Below are 16,902 nucleotides of genomic sequence, written 5' to 3'. Positions count from 1 at the left end.
GTAGAAGTGGACCTCAGGGAAGATCAGTTTGGATTCCGTAGAAATGTTGGAACACGTGAGGCAATACTAACCTTACGACTTATCTTAGAAGAAAGATTAAGAAAAGGCAAACCTACGTTTCTAGCATTTGTAGACTTAGAGAAAGCTTTTGACAATGTTAACTGGACTACTCTCTTTCAAATTCTGAAGGTGGCAGGGGTAAAATACAGGGAGCGAAAGGCTATTTACAATTTGTACAGAAACCAGATGGCAGTTATAAGAGTCGAGGGGCATGAAAGGGAAGCAGTGGTTGGGAAAGGAGTGAGATAGGGTTGTAGCCTCTCCCCGATGTTATTCAGTCTGTATATTGAGCAAGCAGTAAAGGAAACAAAAGAAAAATTCGGAGTAGGTATTAAAATTCATGGAGAAGATGTAAAAACTTTGAGGTTCGCCGATGACATTGTAATTCTGTCAGAGACAGCAAAGGACTTGGAAGAGCTGTTGAACGGAATGGACAGTGTCTTGAAAGGAGGATATAAGATGAACATTAACAAAAGCAAAACGAGGATAATGAAATGTAGTCGAATTGAGTCGGGTGATGCTGAGGGAATTAGATTAGGAAATGAGACACTTAAAGTAGTAAAGGAGTTTTGCTATTTAGGGAGTAAAATAACTGATGAGGGTCGAAGTAGAGAGGATATAAAATATAGACTGGCAATGGCAAGGAAATCGTTTCTGAAGAAGAAAAATTTGTTAACATCGAGTATAGATTTAAGTGTCAGGAAGTCGTTTCTGAAAGTATTTGTATGGAGTGCAGCCACGTATGGAAGTGAAACATGGACGATAACTAGTTTGGACAAAAAGAGAATAGAAGCTTTCGAAATGTGGTGCTACAGAAGAATGCTGAAGATAAGGTGGGTAGATCACGTAACTAATGAGGAGGTATTGAATAGGATTGGGGAGAAGAGAAGTTTGTGGCACAACTTGACTAGAAGAAGGGATCGGTTGGTAGGACATGTTTTGAGGCATCAAGGAATCACAAATTTAGCATTGGAGGACAGCGTGGAGGGTAAAAATCGTAGAGGGAGACCAAGAGATGAATACACTAAGCAGATTCAGAAGGATGTAGGTTGCAGTAAGTACTGGGAGATGAAGAAGCTTGCACAGGATAGAGTAGCATGGAGAGCTGCATCAAACCAGTCTCAGGACTGAAGACCACAACAACAACAACAACATAGAACACGCGTGCAAAGAATGCGCGGGCACAGAAATCGAGCACACGCAATGATTTGCAGAGAGATGACGCCATACTCAAAACGTCCTCTGCCAAAAATCGCAGAGGGCCCCTCCTGCGCATGCGGTGTGTCTTTGTTTTCTAACAGTGCGACCGGATGTTACTCACTAAGAAACTGTACTAGACCAATGTTATGATGTGTCTGTTATTGAAAAATCTTGATTGTATCATCATGATTTAATAGCAGCCATTGCAGGGTTCCATGCTGTGCTCAGTTGAAATCCCGCATCCCTATTGATGAGATTATCAGCTGTATGGATGTGTGTTGCTTTCTTAATGATGCAATCGTAGATATGTGATGCCAAGGATAAAACTTCCGTCTTTTCATAAATCGTGTGATGTCCTGTTATTCAGACATTGTTTTGCAATTGCCGACTTGTCCGGTCGGCATAGTAGGCATGTGTGACGCTGATGTTCATCACGGCGTTCTTGTACTGTGCAACACGTGTGGCCTATATGTGCTGCCCCACATTGACTAGAAGTCTTATATACACCACATTACCTCAGGCTGGCCAAGATCATTTTTAACCGTACCACGTTCAACCACCTGAAGATATCAGGCTGTTGCTCCAAGGAAATATTGTGGAATTAGCATATCATCTGATGGCAAACCTGTGAAGACTACTCACCATATCCTCTCCCTTCCACAATTGCAGACATGCTGCAGCATAACTGAAGCTGCACTGGTTGCATGTATGCATGTATCTACCATGTTAATAGGCATGTTATATTTTTGGTGTGTGTGTGTTTGTGTGTGTGTGTGTGTGTGTGAGAGAGAGAGAGAGAGAGAGAGAGAGAGAGAGAGAGAGAGAGAGGGTGGTGACACTTATCCATCTGTGGAAGAATAAAATATTCTCCAATGACAGCTGTCTTCAGTGCCAGGAAAAGGTGGCTACACATGTAACAGCCTGGTTGACAAGCAGGCACGGTAAAGCGTTTTTCACAAGCATGCACAAATCTGTCACTGCCATGCAGCTCGAGAATGCTCGTATTGAGCATCAGTTTGTACCTGAAACATGTTGAGCTCAGACAATAGTGTGTTCGGAAGACTGGTCCGAGGTAGCGAATGATTTTGCTTATAGCTGGAATTTTCCACACTTTGCTCACTGCATTGAAAGAAAATGTGCAGAGTGAGTTCCTTCAGCTGCAAGTGGGTCATTTTATTTTAATTATAAACCTACTCATGGTATGGTATGAGAGATAAAAAAAAAAGAAATTCAGTCCTTCATCAAGCAAAGATATCAGACTGTAAGATGTTTAAAAATCAATTTTTTTCACCAGATAGTTTTCGAAAAACTGGATGATAAATATTTCATATCGACCAGAACATCATTTCTCAGCACAGGCAGTATTTTATTTAATTTGATGCAGTGCAGTATTTATGACGAATAATGAAAAGAAATTGAGTTCTTTACCAAGTGAAGATATCAGACTGTAATATGCGCAAAAATCAGTTTTTTTCACGTAATAGTTTTTGAAAAATCAGGTGATAAATATTTTATATCTTGCAGTGCAAGCACCAGGGCGAGCAGTACAGCCATAACAAAAGCAGCCTCAGCACAGAATGCGAAGAGGTTGTCTGTAGCAGCCAGACCTGTGCCACAGTCTGACTTGTTAGTTGCGTGGTTGGTGCAGTGGATTGCTAAGTGAAGGGGCCTGGGTTCAATTCCTGGCCGGGTTGGAGATTCTCTCCACTTGCGGGCTGGGTGTTGTGTTGTCCTTACATTGGTATTGTGTTGGCTGAAAGGGTACGGCATTAAAAAAAAAACGAAAGAAAGAAATCAAATGTCTTTGTGTGCTGGCTCATTGTCAGATACTTCAAATGTGTTACCTTTAGAAAGCTCTATCTCTGAAAACAATCTGTTTCATGCTAAATGTGTTAGTGAGTAGTTCATGATCTACTTTATAATGGAGAAAAAGTTCTGTGCCACAAAACTTGTATGTTAACAAAATGAAATCAGAATAAGTAAAATAAAACTATATATGTGGAACTTTTGGATAAACAAATAAAGGCGAATACCTTTAACAGAGCTATTGTAACTAACTACCAGTATTCATGAAAGCCAACATCAGTCACTACTCTTTCTTCTAAATTAGTTGAGAGACTTCCGATTGTCTCCTGCTCATTCAGAAAGCTAAACAAGTGAAAATGACACAGCACTAGGTTGTATATCTTATATGAAGCTGCCCTTAATTTAAAACTGCTTCTTATTTTTTATTTTTTTATATAATTTGATCTCAGTGAATTTATATATTTTTAACTACATCTTCCTCTGCTACATAATAAATTGCTATGTATGCAACAAGATGAGGGTCATACGTGGTCTCTCTTTTTGCTTTATCGCAATATGCCACTCATTTAATATTCCACTAGATAGGCTGACTTTCAGAAGCAGGAATAAAATCTTTCAGCAACTCGCAGTTGATATGTTTCAGATCACTAGACATAATTGCTACAAAAACTCACAGTGACTTGCGCTGTACAAGCCTCCTCACTATTAGTACTCATCCTTGAGCATACCGACATTAGTACTCTTCACAAGTTTGCATAAGTGAAACATGATCGAGCACGAAGCAGCTTGTACTACATTGTCCTATCCACATTTGAGCATGCTTGTGCAACATGCTTCATCCTGTGTGCAGTTACTTGTGTAGCCCCCTTAAAGCCAAGCCATTTAATTCTTTCAGTTAGCATTTCAGTAATGAACTAGTCTCCACGAGGACTATTGAGGAAATAAAATATTTTTCTCTTTTAAATAAAAAAAAAATTATGTGACTCATTTTAATGTAGTACATCTCATTTATTGGATAACCACACTCAGAGCAGTAAAGAATTCACCAAAGCAGAGAAGAAATTTCCACCTTTGTCAGTAGGTGCCCTCATATTTATGTGGAGATCAGCCCTTTGGTAATTTGTGTATCATTGAGTATAATGTTTTAGCAGATATCTGTAATTTCATTTTTGCGACATGTGCTGTAGGTGGCATCGGCCCAAATAAATACAGCTCATTCTGTGTTTTCTGTGACATACATGATTGACAGAAAAAATCTGACTATTTTTTGTTACAAACAAAAATTTTCTTAAAGGGTAATTTTATGTGATCCCAAATTAGTCTAGTGCTATGTGATACACATCAGTGGTGAGAGAATAACATGAACAACAACCACTACATCAGCTGTGGCCAAGTAATGTTGCTACATGGCTGTATATATTGCAGATAGACAGAATGGCTTGGGCCGGAACACTAGGTGAGACAGTGAGTGATGGGTAGAAAGACATGGCCAACAAATGTTTGTGTTTGTTGTTGCTGACTGCTTATGAGCAAGTCACATAACTGCAGTACTAGTATGCTCTGATACAGTTATAATGTTAGACACACTTTTGCTGAACATTTGTAGGCTGTGTCTTCTCATACCACCTCCTCCTCCTCTTGTGTGCCATGCTTCCTGTCTGCAATCACCATGCAGCAGTGCTACTCGGTTGCAGTTGGACTACTGGCTGTTGTTCGTGCCTGGCTATCTCATTTAAGTTGTCTTACTGAATCAAATATTGCACTAGTCTAAAAGGAGCACTGTATCGAAGGCCTATATTCACTGAAGAGCCAAAGAAACTGGTAACCTGCCTAATAGCGTGTAGGGCCCCCGCATACACACAGACGTGCCACTGCACGACGTGACGTGGACCTGACTAATGTCTGAAGTAGTGCTGAGGGAACTGATACCCCGAATCCTGCAGGACTGTCCATAAATCCATAAGAGTACAAGGAGGTGGAGATTTCTTCTGAATAGCACCTTGCAAGGCATCCCGGATATGCTCAACATTGTTGGTGTCTGGAGAGTGGAAGTGTTTAAACTCAGAAGAGTGTTCCTGGAGACACTCTGTAGCAATTCTGGATGTGTGGAGTGTCACATTGTCCTGCTGGAATTGCCCAAGTCCGTTGGATGCACAGTGAACATGAATGGATGCATGTGACCAGACAGGATGCTTATGTACGTGCCACCTGTAAGAGTCCTTTCAAGACCTATCAGGAGACTCAGATCACTCCAACTGCACATGCCCCACACCATTACAGAGCCTCCACCAGTGTGAACAGTCCCCTGCTGACATGCAGAGTCCATGGATTCACAAGGTTGTCTCCATACCCGTACACGTCCATCCGCTCGATACAATTTGAAACGACACTCGTCTGACCGGGCAGCAAGTTTCGTGAACAGTCCAATGTCGATTTCGACAGGCCCAGACAAAGAACTTTGTGTCGTGCAATCATCATGGGTAATCAAGTGGGCCTTCGGCTCCGAAAGCCCATATTGATGATGATTCGTTGAATGGCTTGCATGGTGACACTTGTTGATGGCACAGCATTGAAATCTGCAGCAATCTGCAAAAGGGTTGCACTTCTGTCAGTTTGAATGATTCTCTTCAGTCGTCATTAGTCCCGTCCTTGCAGAATCATTTTCCGGCCACAGCCATGTCAGAGATGTGATGTTTTATCGGATTCTGATATTCACAGTACACTCGTGAAGAGGTCATATGGGAAAATCCCCACTTCGTCGCTATCTTGGAGATGCTGTGTCCCATCGCTCGTGCGCCGACTACAACACCACATTCAAACTCACTTAAGTCTTCATTATTTGCCATTTTAGCAGCAGTAACCAAACTAACAACTGCACCAGACATTTTTTGTCGTAGATAGGCATTCTCGACCGCAGTGCAATATTTTGCCTCTTTATATATCTCTGTATTTGAATACACATGCCCACATCAGTTTTTTTGGTGCTTCAGTGTAAAATTCCATTTTAAAAATCACATTGCTTGTAACAAGAAACAAACTGATGTTTTCCATCAGGGCTGGGTAACTTGTGAACTGTGTCATTCTGTCGACACTGGGAAAAAAATAAAAAATTAGTAAATAAATAATTTGCAAATACCTGCCGAACTGACAAAAGGTAATGGCCCAGAATGCTCTTAGCAGAAACACTCAGTATTTCTTATGGTCCTCACACAGCTTCTCCTTTTTAAAATAACTGAAGCAACGTAACATCCGATCCGTCAGATCTGTGTCCATATTTGCCAGGTAAGCCCTGTAAGGTGCTGACATCAGGTGATACTAGCTAACTTCGCCATATATTGTGTTACTCTTGGCAGTTACTTTCAGCTCACAAAAATAATTTCATTTTTAAGAAAAAGTAGATGTATCTCATTTAACTATGTCCATTTTTATCTCACTATTTGCTGCTCAACTGGAACTGTTGTTCACAATCATATGGAGTGGATTTTGGATAATCTTTGCATGTAACATTGTGTGGAGTGGTTTAGTCTGTTCAGTGCAAAAGCAATTACTGCATGTAAATTGTAATTACTTGAGAGAAACAGACCTGGTGATGCTTTGCAGAAGGAGAAGTACGGGCTGAATGTTTGTGGTGAAGGTGGAGAGTATGAGAGCTTTACATTGGACTGTCCCCTGTTCACCAAGACCATTGTCATGTGAGTACTGCAGCAAACTAACAGTTTTTTCTGTGACTAGCAGTGTTCAAAAGGTTTTTGAAGATGGATTACAGAAAGTATGTTTATAACTATTGGAATAGAAATAGAGGTTTTTTGCTCGTGATTTTGTGGAAATTGTATTGGAAGATTAGCAACACTACAATCAGTCTGAAATGTCTGATGAACTTTCGGTGGTTAATCTCGGTTGATGACTGTGTTGATATGAAGATAGACACCTCAATCTATGATAGCTCATTAAGGGGTGATTCATTGTACCTCTTGCACCCATTACCTTTTTGAGAGTATCGCACTGAGGATATCTAATTACTAATGTAATACTTGTACTACAAAATATGTGTAAGATTTGTGAAGGCAATGTTTTTGTTGATTCTCTCCCCTTTCTGCTAGTAACAGTTAATTCTCCATTTGCTTGTAACTGATGCACCCCTGCCTCATCCTCATTTTGAACTCACTGATATTAGGCCACTGTTGTGTGTAAAGCGAGAGAGAACAGAAACCGCCAAAAAATGAATAATGAAACAGGCCTTCTTTGATAAGGTGCAGCGCAGTACACAACAATAAAGAATTTAACTAAAAGAAGTTGTGGCTCTTCTGAGGCTAAGTATCCATACATATTAAAAAAATAGATGCATATACCGTATATAATAGAGGGAAACATTCCACGTGAGAAAATATATCTAAAAATAAAGATGATGTGACTTACCAAACGAAAGCGCTGGCAGGTTGATAGACACACAAACAAACACAAACATACACACAAAATTCAGGCTTTCACAACCAACGGTTGCTTCATCAGGAAAGAGTGAAGGAGAGGGAAAGACGAAAGGATGTGGGTTTTAAGGGAGAGGATAAGGAGTCATTCCAATCCCGGGAGTGGAAAGACTTACCTTAGGGGGAAAAAAGGACAGGTATACACTCGCATGCACACACATATCCATCCGCACATACACAGACACAAGCAAACATTTGTAAAGGCAACGAGTTTGGGCAGATATGTCAGTCGAGTAAGTACAGAGGCAAAGATGTTGTTGAATGACAGGTGAGGTAGAGTGGCGGCAACTTGAAATTAGCGGAGGTTGAGGCCTGGCGGGTAACGAGAAGAGAGGATATACTGAAGGGCAAGTTCCCATGTCTGGAGTTCTGACAGGTTGGTGTTCGTGGGAAGTATCCAGATAACCCGGACAGTGTAACACTGTGCCAAGATGTGCTGGCCGTGCACCAAGGCATGTTTAGCCACAGGGTGATCCTCATTACCAACAAACACTGTCTGCCTGTGTCCATTCATGCGAATGGACAGTTTGTTGCTGGTCATTCCCACATAGAAAGCTTCACAGTGTAGGCAGATCAGTTGGTAAATCACGTGGGTGCTTTCACACGTGGCTCTGCCTTTGATCATGTACACCTTCCGGGTTACAGGACTGGAGTAGGTGGTGGTGGGAGGGTGCATGGGACAGGTTTTACACCGGGGGTGGTTATAAGGGTAGGAGCCAGAGGGTAGGGAAGATGGTTTGGGGATTTCATAGGGATGAACTAACAGGTTACGAAGGTTAGGTGGACGGCGGAAAGACACTCTTGGTGGAGTGGGGAGGATTTCATGAAGAATGGATCTCATTTCAAGGCAGGATTTGAGGAAGTCGTATCCCTGCTGGAGAGCCACATTCAGAATCTGATCCAGTCCCGGAAAGTATCCTGTCACAAGTGGGGCACTTTTGGGGTTCTTCTGTGGGAGGTTCTGGGTTTGAGGGGATGAGTAAGTGGCTCTAGTTATTTGCTTCTGTACCAGGTCAGGAGGGTAGCTGCGCGGGATGCGAAAGCTGTTGTCAGGTTGTTGGTGTAATGGTTCAGGGATTCCGGACTGGAGCAGATTTGTTTGCCACGAAGACCTAGGCTGTAGGGAAGGGACCGTTTGATGTGGAATGGGTGGCAGCTGTCATAATGGAGGTACTGTTGTTTGTTGGTGGGTTTGATGTGGACGGACGTGTGAAGCTGGCCATTGGACAGATGGAGGTCAACGTCAAGGAAAGTGGCATGGGATTTGGAGTGTAGGACCAGGTGAATCTGATGGAACCAAAGGAGTTGAGGTTGGAGAGGAAATTCTGGAGTTCTTCTTCACTGTGAGTCCAGATCATGAAGATGTCATCAATAAATCTGTACCAAACTTTGGGTTGGCAGGCCTGGGTAACCAAGAAGGCTTCCTCTAAGCGACCCATAAATATGTTGGCATACGAGGGGGCCATCCTGGTACCCATGGCTGCTCCCCTTAAATTGTTGGTATGTCTGGCCTTCGAAAGTGAAGAAGTTGTGAGTCAGGATGAAGCTGGCTAAGGTAATGAGGAACGAGGTTTTAGGTAGGGTGGCAGGTGATCGGCGTGAAAGGAAGTGCTCCCATCGCAGCGAGGCCCTGGATGTGCGGAATATTTGTGTATAAGGAAGTGGCATCAATGGTTACAAGGGTGGTTTCCAGGGGTAACAGATTGGGTAAGGATTCCAGGCGTTCGAGAAAGTGGTTGGTGTCTTTGATGAAGGATGGGAGACTGCATGTAATGGGTTGAAGGTGTTGATCTACGTAGGCAGAGATACGTATGTATGTGTTTGTATGCGAGTGTATACCTGTCCTTTTTTCCCCCTAAGGTAAGTCTTTCCGCTCCCGGGATTGGAATGACTCCTTACCCTCTCCCTTAAAACCCACATCCTTTCGTCTTTCCCTCTCCTTCCCTCTTTCCTGATGAAGCAACTGTGGGTTGCGAAAGCTTGAATTTTGTGTGTATGTTTGTGTTTGTTTGTGTGTCTATCAACCTGCCAGCGCTTTCGTTTGGTAAGTCACATCATCTTTATTTTTAGATATATTTTCCCACGTGGAATGTTTCCCTCTATTATATATATGCATCTATTTTTATAATATGTATGGATACTTAGCCTCAGAATGGGTGGCAGCTGTCAGGTGAAGAACTCCAGAATTTCCTCTCCAACCTCAATTCCTTTGGTTCCATCAGATTCACCTGGTCCTACTCCAAATCCCACGCCACTTTACTTGACATTGACCTCCATCTGTCCAATAGCCAGCTTCACACGTCCGTCCACATCAAACCCACCAACAAGCAACAGTACCTCCATTATGACAGCTGCCACCCAATCCACATCAAACGGTCCCTTCCCTACAGCCTAGGTCTACGTGGCAAATGAATCTGCTCCAGTCCAGAATCCCTGAACCATTACACCAACAACTTGACAACAGCTTTCACATCCCGTAACTACCCTCCCGACCTGGTACAGAAGCAAATAACCAGAGCCACTTCCTCATCCCCTCAAACCCAGAACCTTCCACAGAAGAACCACAAAAGTGCCCCACTTGTGACAGGATACTTTCCGGGACTGGACCAGACTCTGAATGTGGCTCTCCAGCAGGGATACGACTTCCTCAAATCCTGCCCTGAAATGAGATCCATCCTTCATGAAATCCTCCCCACTCCACCAAGAGTGTCTTTCCGCCGTCCACCTAACCTTCGTAACCTATGAAATCCTCAGACCACCTTCCCTACCCTCTGGCTCCTATCCTTGTAACCGCCCCCGAAACCTGTCCCATGCACCCTCCCACCACCACCTACTCCAGTCCTGTAACCCGGAAGGTGTACACGATCAAAGGCAGAGCCACATGTGAAAGCACCCACGTGATTTACCAACTGACCTGCGTACACTGTGATGCATTCTATGTGGGAATGACCAGCAACAAACTGTCCATTCACATGAATGGACACAGGCAGACAGTGTTTGTTGGTAATGAGGATCACCCTGTGGCTAAACATGCCTTGGTGCACGGCCAGCACATCTTGGCACAGTGTTACACCATCCGGGTTATCTGGATACTTCCCACCAACACCAACCTATCCGAACTCCGGAGATGGGAACTTGCTCTTCAATATATCCTCTCTTCCGGTTACCCACCAGGCCTCAATCTCCGCTAATTTCAAGTTGCCGCCAGTCATACCTCACCTGTCATTCAACAACATCTTTGCCTCTGCACTTCCGCATAGACTGACATCTCTGCCCAAACTCTGTCTTTGAATATGTCTGCTTGTGTCTGTATATGTGTGGATGGATATGTGTGTGTGTGCGAGTGTATACCTGTCCTTTTTTCCCCCTAAGGTAAGTCTTTCCACTCCCGGGATTGGAATGACTCCTTACCCTCTCCCTTAAAACCCACATCCTTTCGTCTTTCCTTCCCTCTTTCCTGATGAGGCAACAGTTTGTTGCGAAAGCTTGAATTTTGTGTTTGTGTGTCTATCGACCTGCCAGTGCTTTCGTTCGGTAAGTCACATCATCTTTGTTTTTATATACCAAATGAAAGTGCTGGCAGGTCGACAGACACACAAACAAACACAAACATACACACGAAATTCAAGCTTTCGCAACAAACTGTTGCCTCATCAGGAAAGAGGGAAGGAGAGGGAAAGACGAAAGGATGTGGGTTTTAAGGGAGAGGGTAAGGAGTCATTCCAGTCCCGGGAGCGGAAAGACTTACCTTAGGGGGAGAAAAGGACGGGTATACACTCGCGCGAGTGTATACTGCTTGTGTCTGTATATGTGTGGATGGATATGTGTGTGTGTGCGCGAGTGTATACCCGTCCTTTTTCCCCTAAGGTAAGTCTTTCCGCTCCCGGGATTGGAATGACTCCTTACCCTCTCCCTTAAAACCCACATCCTTTCGTCTTTCCCTCTCCTTCCCTCCTTCCTGATGAGGCAACAGTTTGTTGCGAAAGCTTGAATGTTGTGTGTATGTTTGTGTTTGTTTGTGTGTCTATCGACGTGCCAGCGCTTTCATTTGGTAAGTCACATCATCTTTGTTTTTTGACACATATATATATATATATATATATATATATATCCCCTCCTAAACCACTGGACTGATTCAACCTTGGTACACACCCATATATTGTATGGTAAGAATCACTGTGGATGTAAGAACCACCTACCTATCAAAGAAGTGGGGGTGAGAAGGCAGTGTAGGCCACAATGCGCGAATATTGAGACTTTATGCATCTAGTATTTGAGGATGAGCGCACTTAGTTACTTGCAACAAACTTTAGAAATAATTTCAAACCTTTACAGTACTTTTTGTTCCTGAGGACCCCCACAGGATGATGGAAGGAAAAAAGTTCATCACTCTTTACATTTTTGGCGTTCATGCAGTAAAATTGTTACGTCAGGCATGGCATTTTAATGTATTGCTTCTCTAGTACTAACTTTATTTGTGACACATTTTGCAATCAGTTGTCACATATACCATTAAATGTGCTTGGAAAATTATATCATCGTACAAGACATAGATCAGGAGATACTTTATTTCAGTTTCTGTAGTAATATGTCACATCACCAACAACTTTAATCTTGGCACAATTCAGTGCACCTTTAACCTATACAGACACAGACTCTGATTCATTTACTTTACGATGATTCCTTGTCCTAAGAACCAACGCCATTGTAGACATATAGTAAGATGAACCACGATCTTTGTTGTACACTTCACATATCAGAAATGTATGATAAGCAATAACTTCTCGGCTGTTAAAATCTCCAGTCCTGATACAGTCTACACTTTACCACCACGAACTAGAGCCACAGTAACCCAACCGTTACTATGTGCACTAGCATCAGCATTAGTAAGTGTAAAATTCAGTACACATCCACAAAACACTGAAGGACCATGAAGAATAACTTGCGCACTTACTGCGCTCTTTGTAGTAATTGATATATTATCGATAGTTTCATACACTGTAAGGCACGTACACTTTCTCTTCCTAAAGTAAAATGGCACAACTAGACTGTGTCGATGACGCTGCACATGCGGATGCACGATGACTGACGCCGTCTTACCAGAAACGTCACGTATATAGCTGCCAGTTATCAGACCGCAACTTCCGGCCGCCATCAGCGTGCCGAGTCCCTTATCTACTTCTAGGTTTCTTTTTTGCTGTCGTGTAATATTTATTATTATTTTTTTATTTTCTCAAGGAAAGGACAGGTACTTTATTTCAGTTTCTATAGTAATTTGTCACACCACCAACACAGCATAACATAGTTCAAGAGATATGATGCTGTAAACCGGAGATGTGTGAAAACATTTTAAACATATGCAGTGTCACCTTGCTCATTTGTTATAAAATGATTCAGCTAGCTACACGCTTTTATGTGAAACACAGTTAACAAGCCTGCAAAGTTTGCAGCAGTGTGCGATTGGTCACTAGATGGTATCTGGCAAGCTAGGATTAGGTAAATCAGATCCTAACAAAAGTTTATTCAAATGGGAAGTTAGCTTGCACCAACCTCTTCCTCTCTGATTTCCAAGTAAAAACTTAATAGTTCCCATATGCTGACCAGCAGTTCTATCTCATAATTTTATAGTTTTCTCCAGTGAATTTTTCTTTCACCATAGGATTTAATCAGCCAGTTTCAGAATATATTGAAAAATTAAAATACAAAATTGCAGTGATAGCTGCAGTGTCTTTCTGGTGCACTACAGTAGGAACTTAATCAGTATTGGGATACACAAACATTACTGAAACGATATTAAGGTGGCAATTATTTCAATTTTTCTCACTCGTGCATTGTTAAAGCACTTTCTTCTTCTTCTCATTTCTCTTCCAGTAATGTTGTGGTCCCTACAATTCGCCAGCCTGTGCTCAGGCCTTAATTGCCTGTATGCGCATGTGCAAAATCTGAATTTATAGATGGAAGTGCAAAAGGACATCTTCTACCATTTTTTTTTTTTTTTTTTTTTTTTTTGAGAAGCTATTTGTTCAGCACATTTGGACATAAAAGGTGAAGTGTGTTGGAATATAACCCTGTAGGAAAATAACATGGCTCTATTGTAATTTGTCGGAAAGTAAACAATGCAGCATATCTAGATAGTTGACAATTTAGTGGCATATCTAGATAGTTGACAATTTAGTGGTGTTGCTGCAAAGATACTGAGATGCTAAAAGTGCAGTTTTCCATTATTTTTATCTGTTCCCTGCTTTTGTGGAATAAATAACAGTAAAGTTCAGCAGTTCTGTTTGATCAGATATGATGGTTGTGCTGATTTACAGATATCTTGAAATGAAAAATTTTCTTGTCTGCATGCCATGTTTCTTTTATCTTATATATATAGCATTTCAAACTTGAGGTATTGAATTGCCTACAGGTACAATGAAACAGAGAGTTGTAATATTTAAGCTTTCAGACAAAGTTCATCTTCAGAAGTAGTCATTCACAAAAGAATCCCCCCCCCTCCCCCCCTCTCCCTCTCCCCCCCTCCCTCCCTTCCTCACTCTCTCTCTCTCTCTCTCTCTCTCTCTCTCGTGTGTGTGTGTGTGTGTGTGTGTGTGTGTGTGTGTGTGTGTGTGTGTGTGTGTGAGAACTTTGTCCAAAAGATTAATATTACAACATTCTTTTTCATTATGTCTGTCTGTGACTCATTGCCTTCTCTTTGTGGGGAGCAGCATATTCTTTCTGTGTTGTTATTTCATCTCAGATTGTCCATTTTTTTTATTTGAAAACTTGACACAGTTATGATGATTAATCTCTGTGATGTAGCTGAGTTTCATATTTTGTGACACAACTGATATATATAGTTTGTGTTAGTCTCTTTTGTTAGTTGAGTTTGAAATACTGAAGTGAAAACAGTAGTGTATGATAGTTTCTAATGCGTGGCTTTTTAATAACCAAGCTTTTTCTTCATTGGTACTTCATTTACTTTTGATTTACAATTATAAAGCTATCAGTTTTATTAAACTTATGAAAGCATATACTTAATCTGTTTGACATTGGCTCTTCTCTCTTACTTACAAGAGAAACTCCCCATTGTGCCCCCCTCAGATTTAGTGGTAAAATGTCCCAGTGGATAGCCTGTCAAAAACTGAACACAGATAAGGCGTGAAAACAGGAAGGAACTGTACTGCACTGTGAAAAAAGAAGCAAAATCAGAACAGTGAACGATCCAAGCTCAAGCTGTTCAATATCGAGTGTGTCTCAGTAACACCAACGTTGTGGTTATGTTGTCATGGTGTTGGACTGTGATGCAGGAGAGTTATGTTCAAATCTCCCTTGTATCCTTTTTTTTTTTCACAGAGTTATGAACTGTCCATCCTGTTCTCCATCTATAGTCTTGGAAATTATCAGACTGTGCATTGCTTATAGAATGTGAGTCATGCTGTAAAAATATATTACCATCACAGGTAAATGTGAAGAGTAGTGAGAACAGGTGAGATGACACATAGGCCTCTCACAGAAATAAAAATAACAAATAAAAAGTTGTGAACTATGTTACAGCAAAGGAATTAAAGGGTCATAACTTCGAAAACGGAATGCAAAAGTCATAACATGTGGCACTTTTGTAGAATGAATAGGGTGTATGTAGATCTGGAGGTTCCATTCTTACACCCCGCTGTTGCAGAACAATGTCACATCACTACACAGACACAAATTTGAACACAGTGAACACACATCTCAATGGCCGGATGCACAGTTCATAATTTGGGGGGGGGGGGGGGGGGGGATGAAAAAAAATGAAATGGTGCACAAGCAAGATCTGAACATGGATCTCCCACTTTTCAATCCAATTTCGTGACCATGACGCTGTGGCTGTACAAACTTGCTCAATGTACAGCTTGAGATTGGAATGTTCACTGTTTTGATTTTGCTTCTTTTTTTCACAGTTCAGACTGTTCAATACCCCTTCTTCCTGTTTTCTGCTATATCCACAAGTCACCGGATAGTGGTGCACACATCAGCGAACAGGTGAGAAACAATTATGACTCAAAGTGGGAAGACTGCCTACGATCGGGACTCAAACCCACCCTTGAGTTGAGCAACAGGGATGGGCTATCCTCCACTGGGCCTGGGCCATCTCGGGGGGGGGGGGGGGGGGTGCGATGGGATGTTTTCCCTTGTTAGTTATGTTTACACTGAGCTACAAATTGAGTTTGACAAGGTATTTGATGCACTGGAATTTTGCTAGCATGCACTCGGCCTCAATGATAAGGGATAATTAGTAATATGAAATTGAATTTCATAACACTAGTTCTTGATTTTTCCCATTGGAAATCTTCTTGCATTTCTTTAGAGCAGTTTTTACTCTACCTGAAGGATAAATGAAATTTTCTGAGGAATGAAAAGCAAAAAGTTTTGATTATGTTTGTCATGAAACTAAGTTATTTGTTATTTTTAAAAGATTGTTACTGTAATCATAATTTTGCAGGACCCTAATAATGATTATATAAGTTATCAATAATTACTTTCTTCTCGGTTACTAGCATTAATGTGTGACAGTATGCAGTGAAAGTTACGGATAACTCACATAGTCCACCAACTACATACATACTTTGTGCTTTGAATCATACATCAATGGTGATAAAAGTGGAACATTTACATAATGAATTCACATGAAAATTTCTTCTCCAAGTTGTTGATAGTTCCTGTAATAGATCAGAGATTGCTTCAGTACTCACTTTGTAACAAATAAATGAACTAATTGATAGTATGACACAGTAGTAATGACATGAAGGCTACCATAATGCTGTACACATTATTATTATTATTATTATTATTATTATTATTATTAGAGTGGTCATAAACAAAGCATTAATAACCTGAAGTGTTCTGATTTCTGCCAGCTCAGTACTAATGAGTCCAGCAGTCAAGTGATTTACAAACAGTAAGTATAGTGCACACATTTTAACTTGGTTGATTTTAAATTGGGGTACAGGTGAAGCGCATGCCGCTTAGGGAGAGGAGAAGTGAAGGGAACCAAGTTTTGTAACGAGTGTCTATCCTTGCCATGGATAGCTAGCTTTCTTATCTGAGGAGGAGTTGTAGGTAGCACTTGTGATGCACAGGGAATCGCTTCATCATTTGTTCTCCCTCTCCCCCTCCCCCTCCCTCTCCCCCTCCCTCTCCCCCTCCCTCTCCCCCTCCCTCTCCCCCTCCCTCTCCCTCTCCCCCTCTGACACACACACACACACACACACACACACACACACACACACACACACACACACACGACATGAACACAACACATGGAAAAGAAATGTGACATTCAAAATTTACAGACGTGAAAGTAGATTTTTGACTGTGATAGTAATAAAAA

The 16,902-nt window shown here is 41.6% G+C and overlaps 1 protein-coding gene across 1 annotated transcript in view; it reads left to right on the top strand.

The window, feature by feature from the left end:
- LOC126210124 (uncharacterized) overlaps nt 1-16,902 on the top strand; it is a 95,877-nt gene that overhangs the window by 34,288 nt on the left and 44,687 nt on the right. The window contains exon 5 of the mRNA XM_049939267.1: nt 6,667-6,758. Within this exon, the coding sequence (XP_049795224.1) occupies nt 6,667-6,758 (92 nt within the window). The remainder of the gene's footprint in view (nt 1-6,666; nt 6,759-16,902) is intronic.

The sequence above is a fragment of the Schistocerca nitens genome, chromosome 10 (assembly GCF_023898315.1).
Source record: "Schistocerca nitens isolate TAMUIC-IGC-003100 chromosome 10, iqSchNite1.1, whole genome shotgun sequence".
Taxonomy (NCBI): domain Eukaryota; kingdom Metazoa; phylum Arthropoda; class Insecta; order Orthoptera; family Acrididae; genus Schistocerca; species Schistocerca nitens.
The sequence above is the reverse complement of the archived record's forward strand: the minus strand, read 5'-3'. Positions and strand labels throughout refer to the sequence as shown.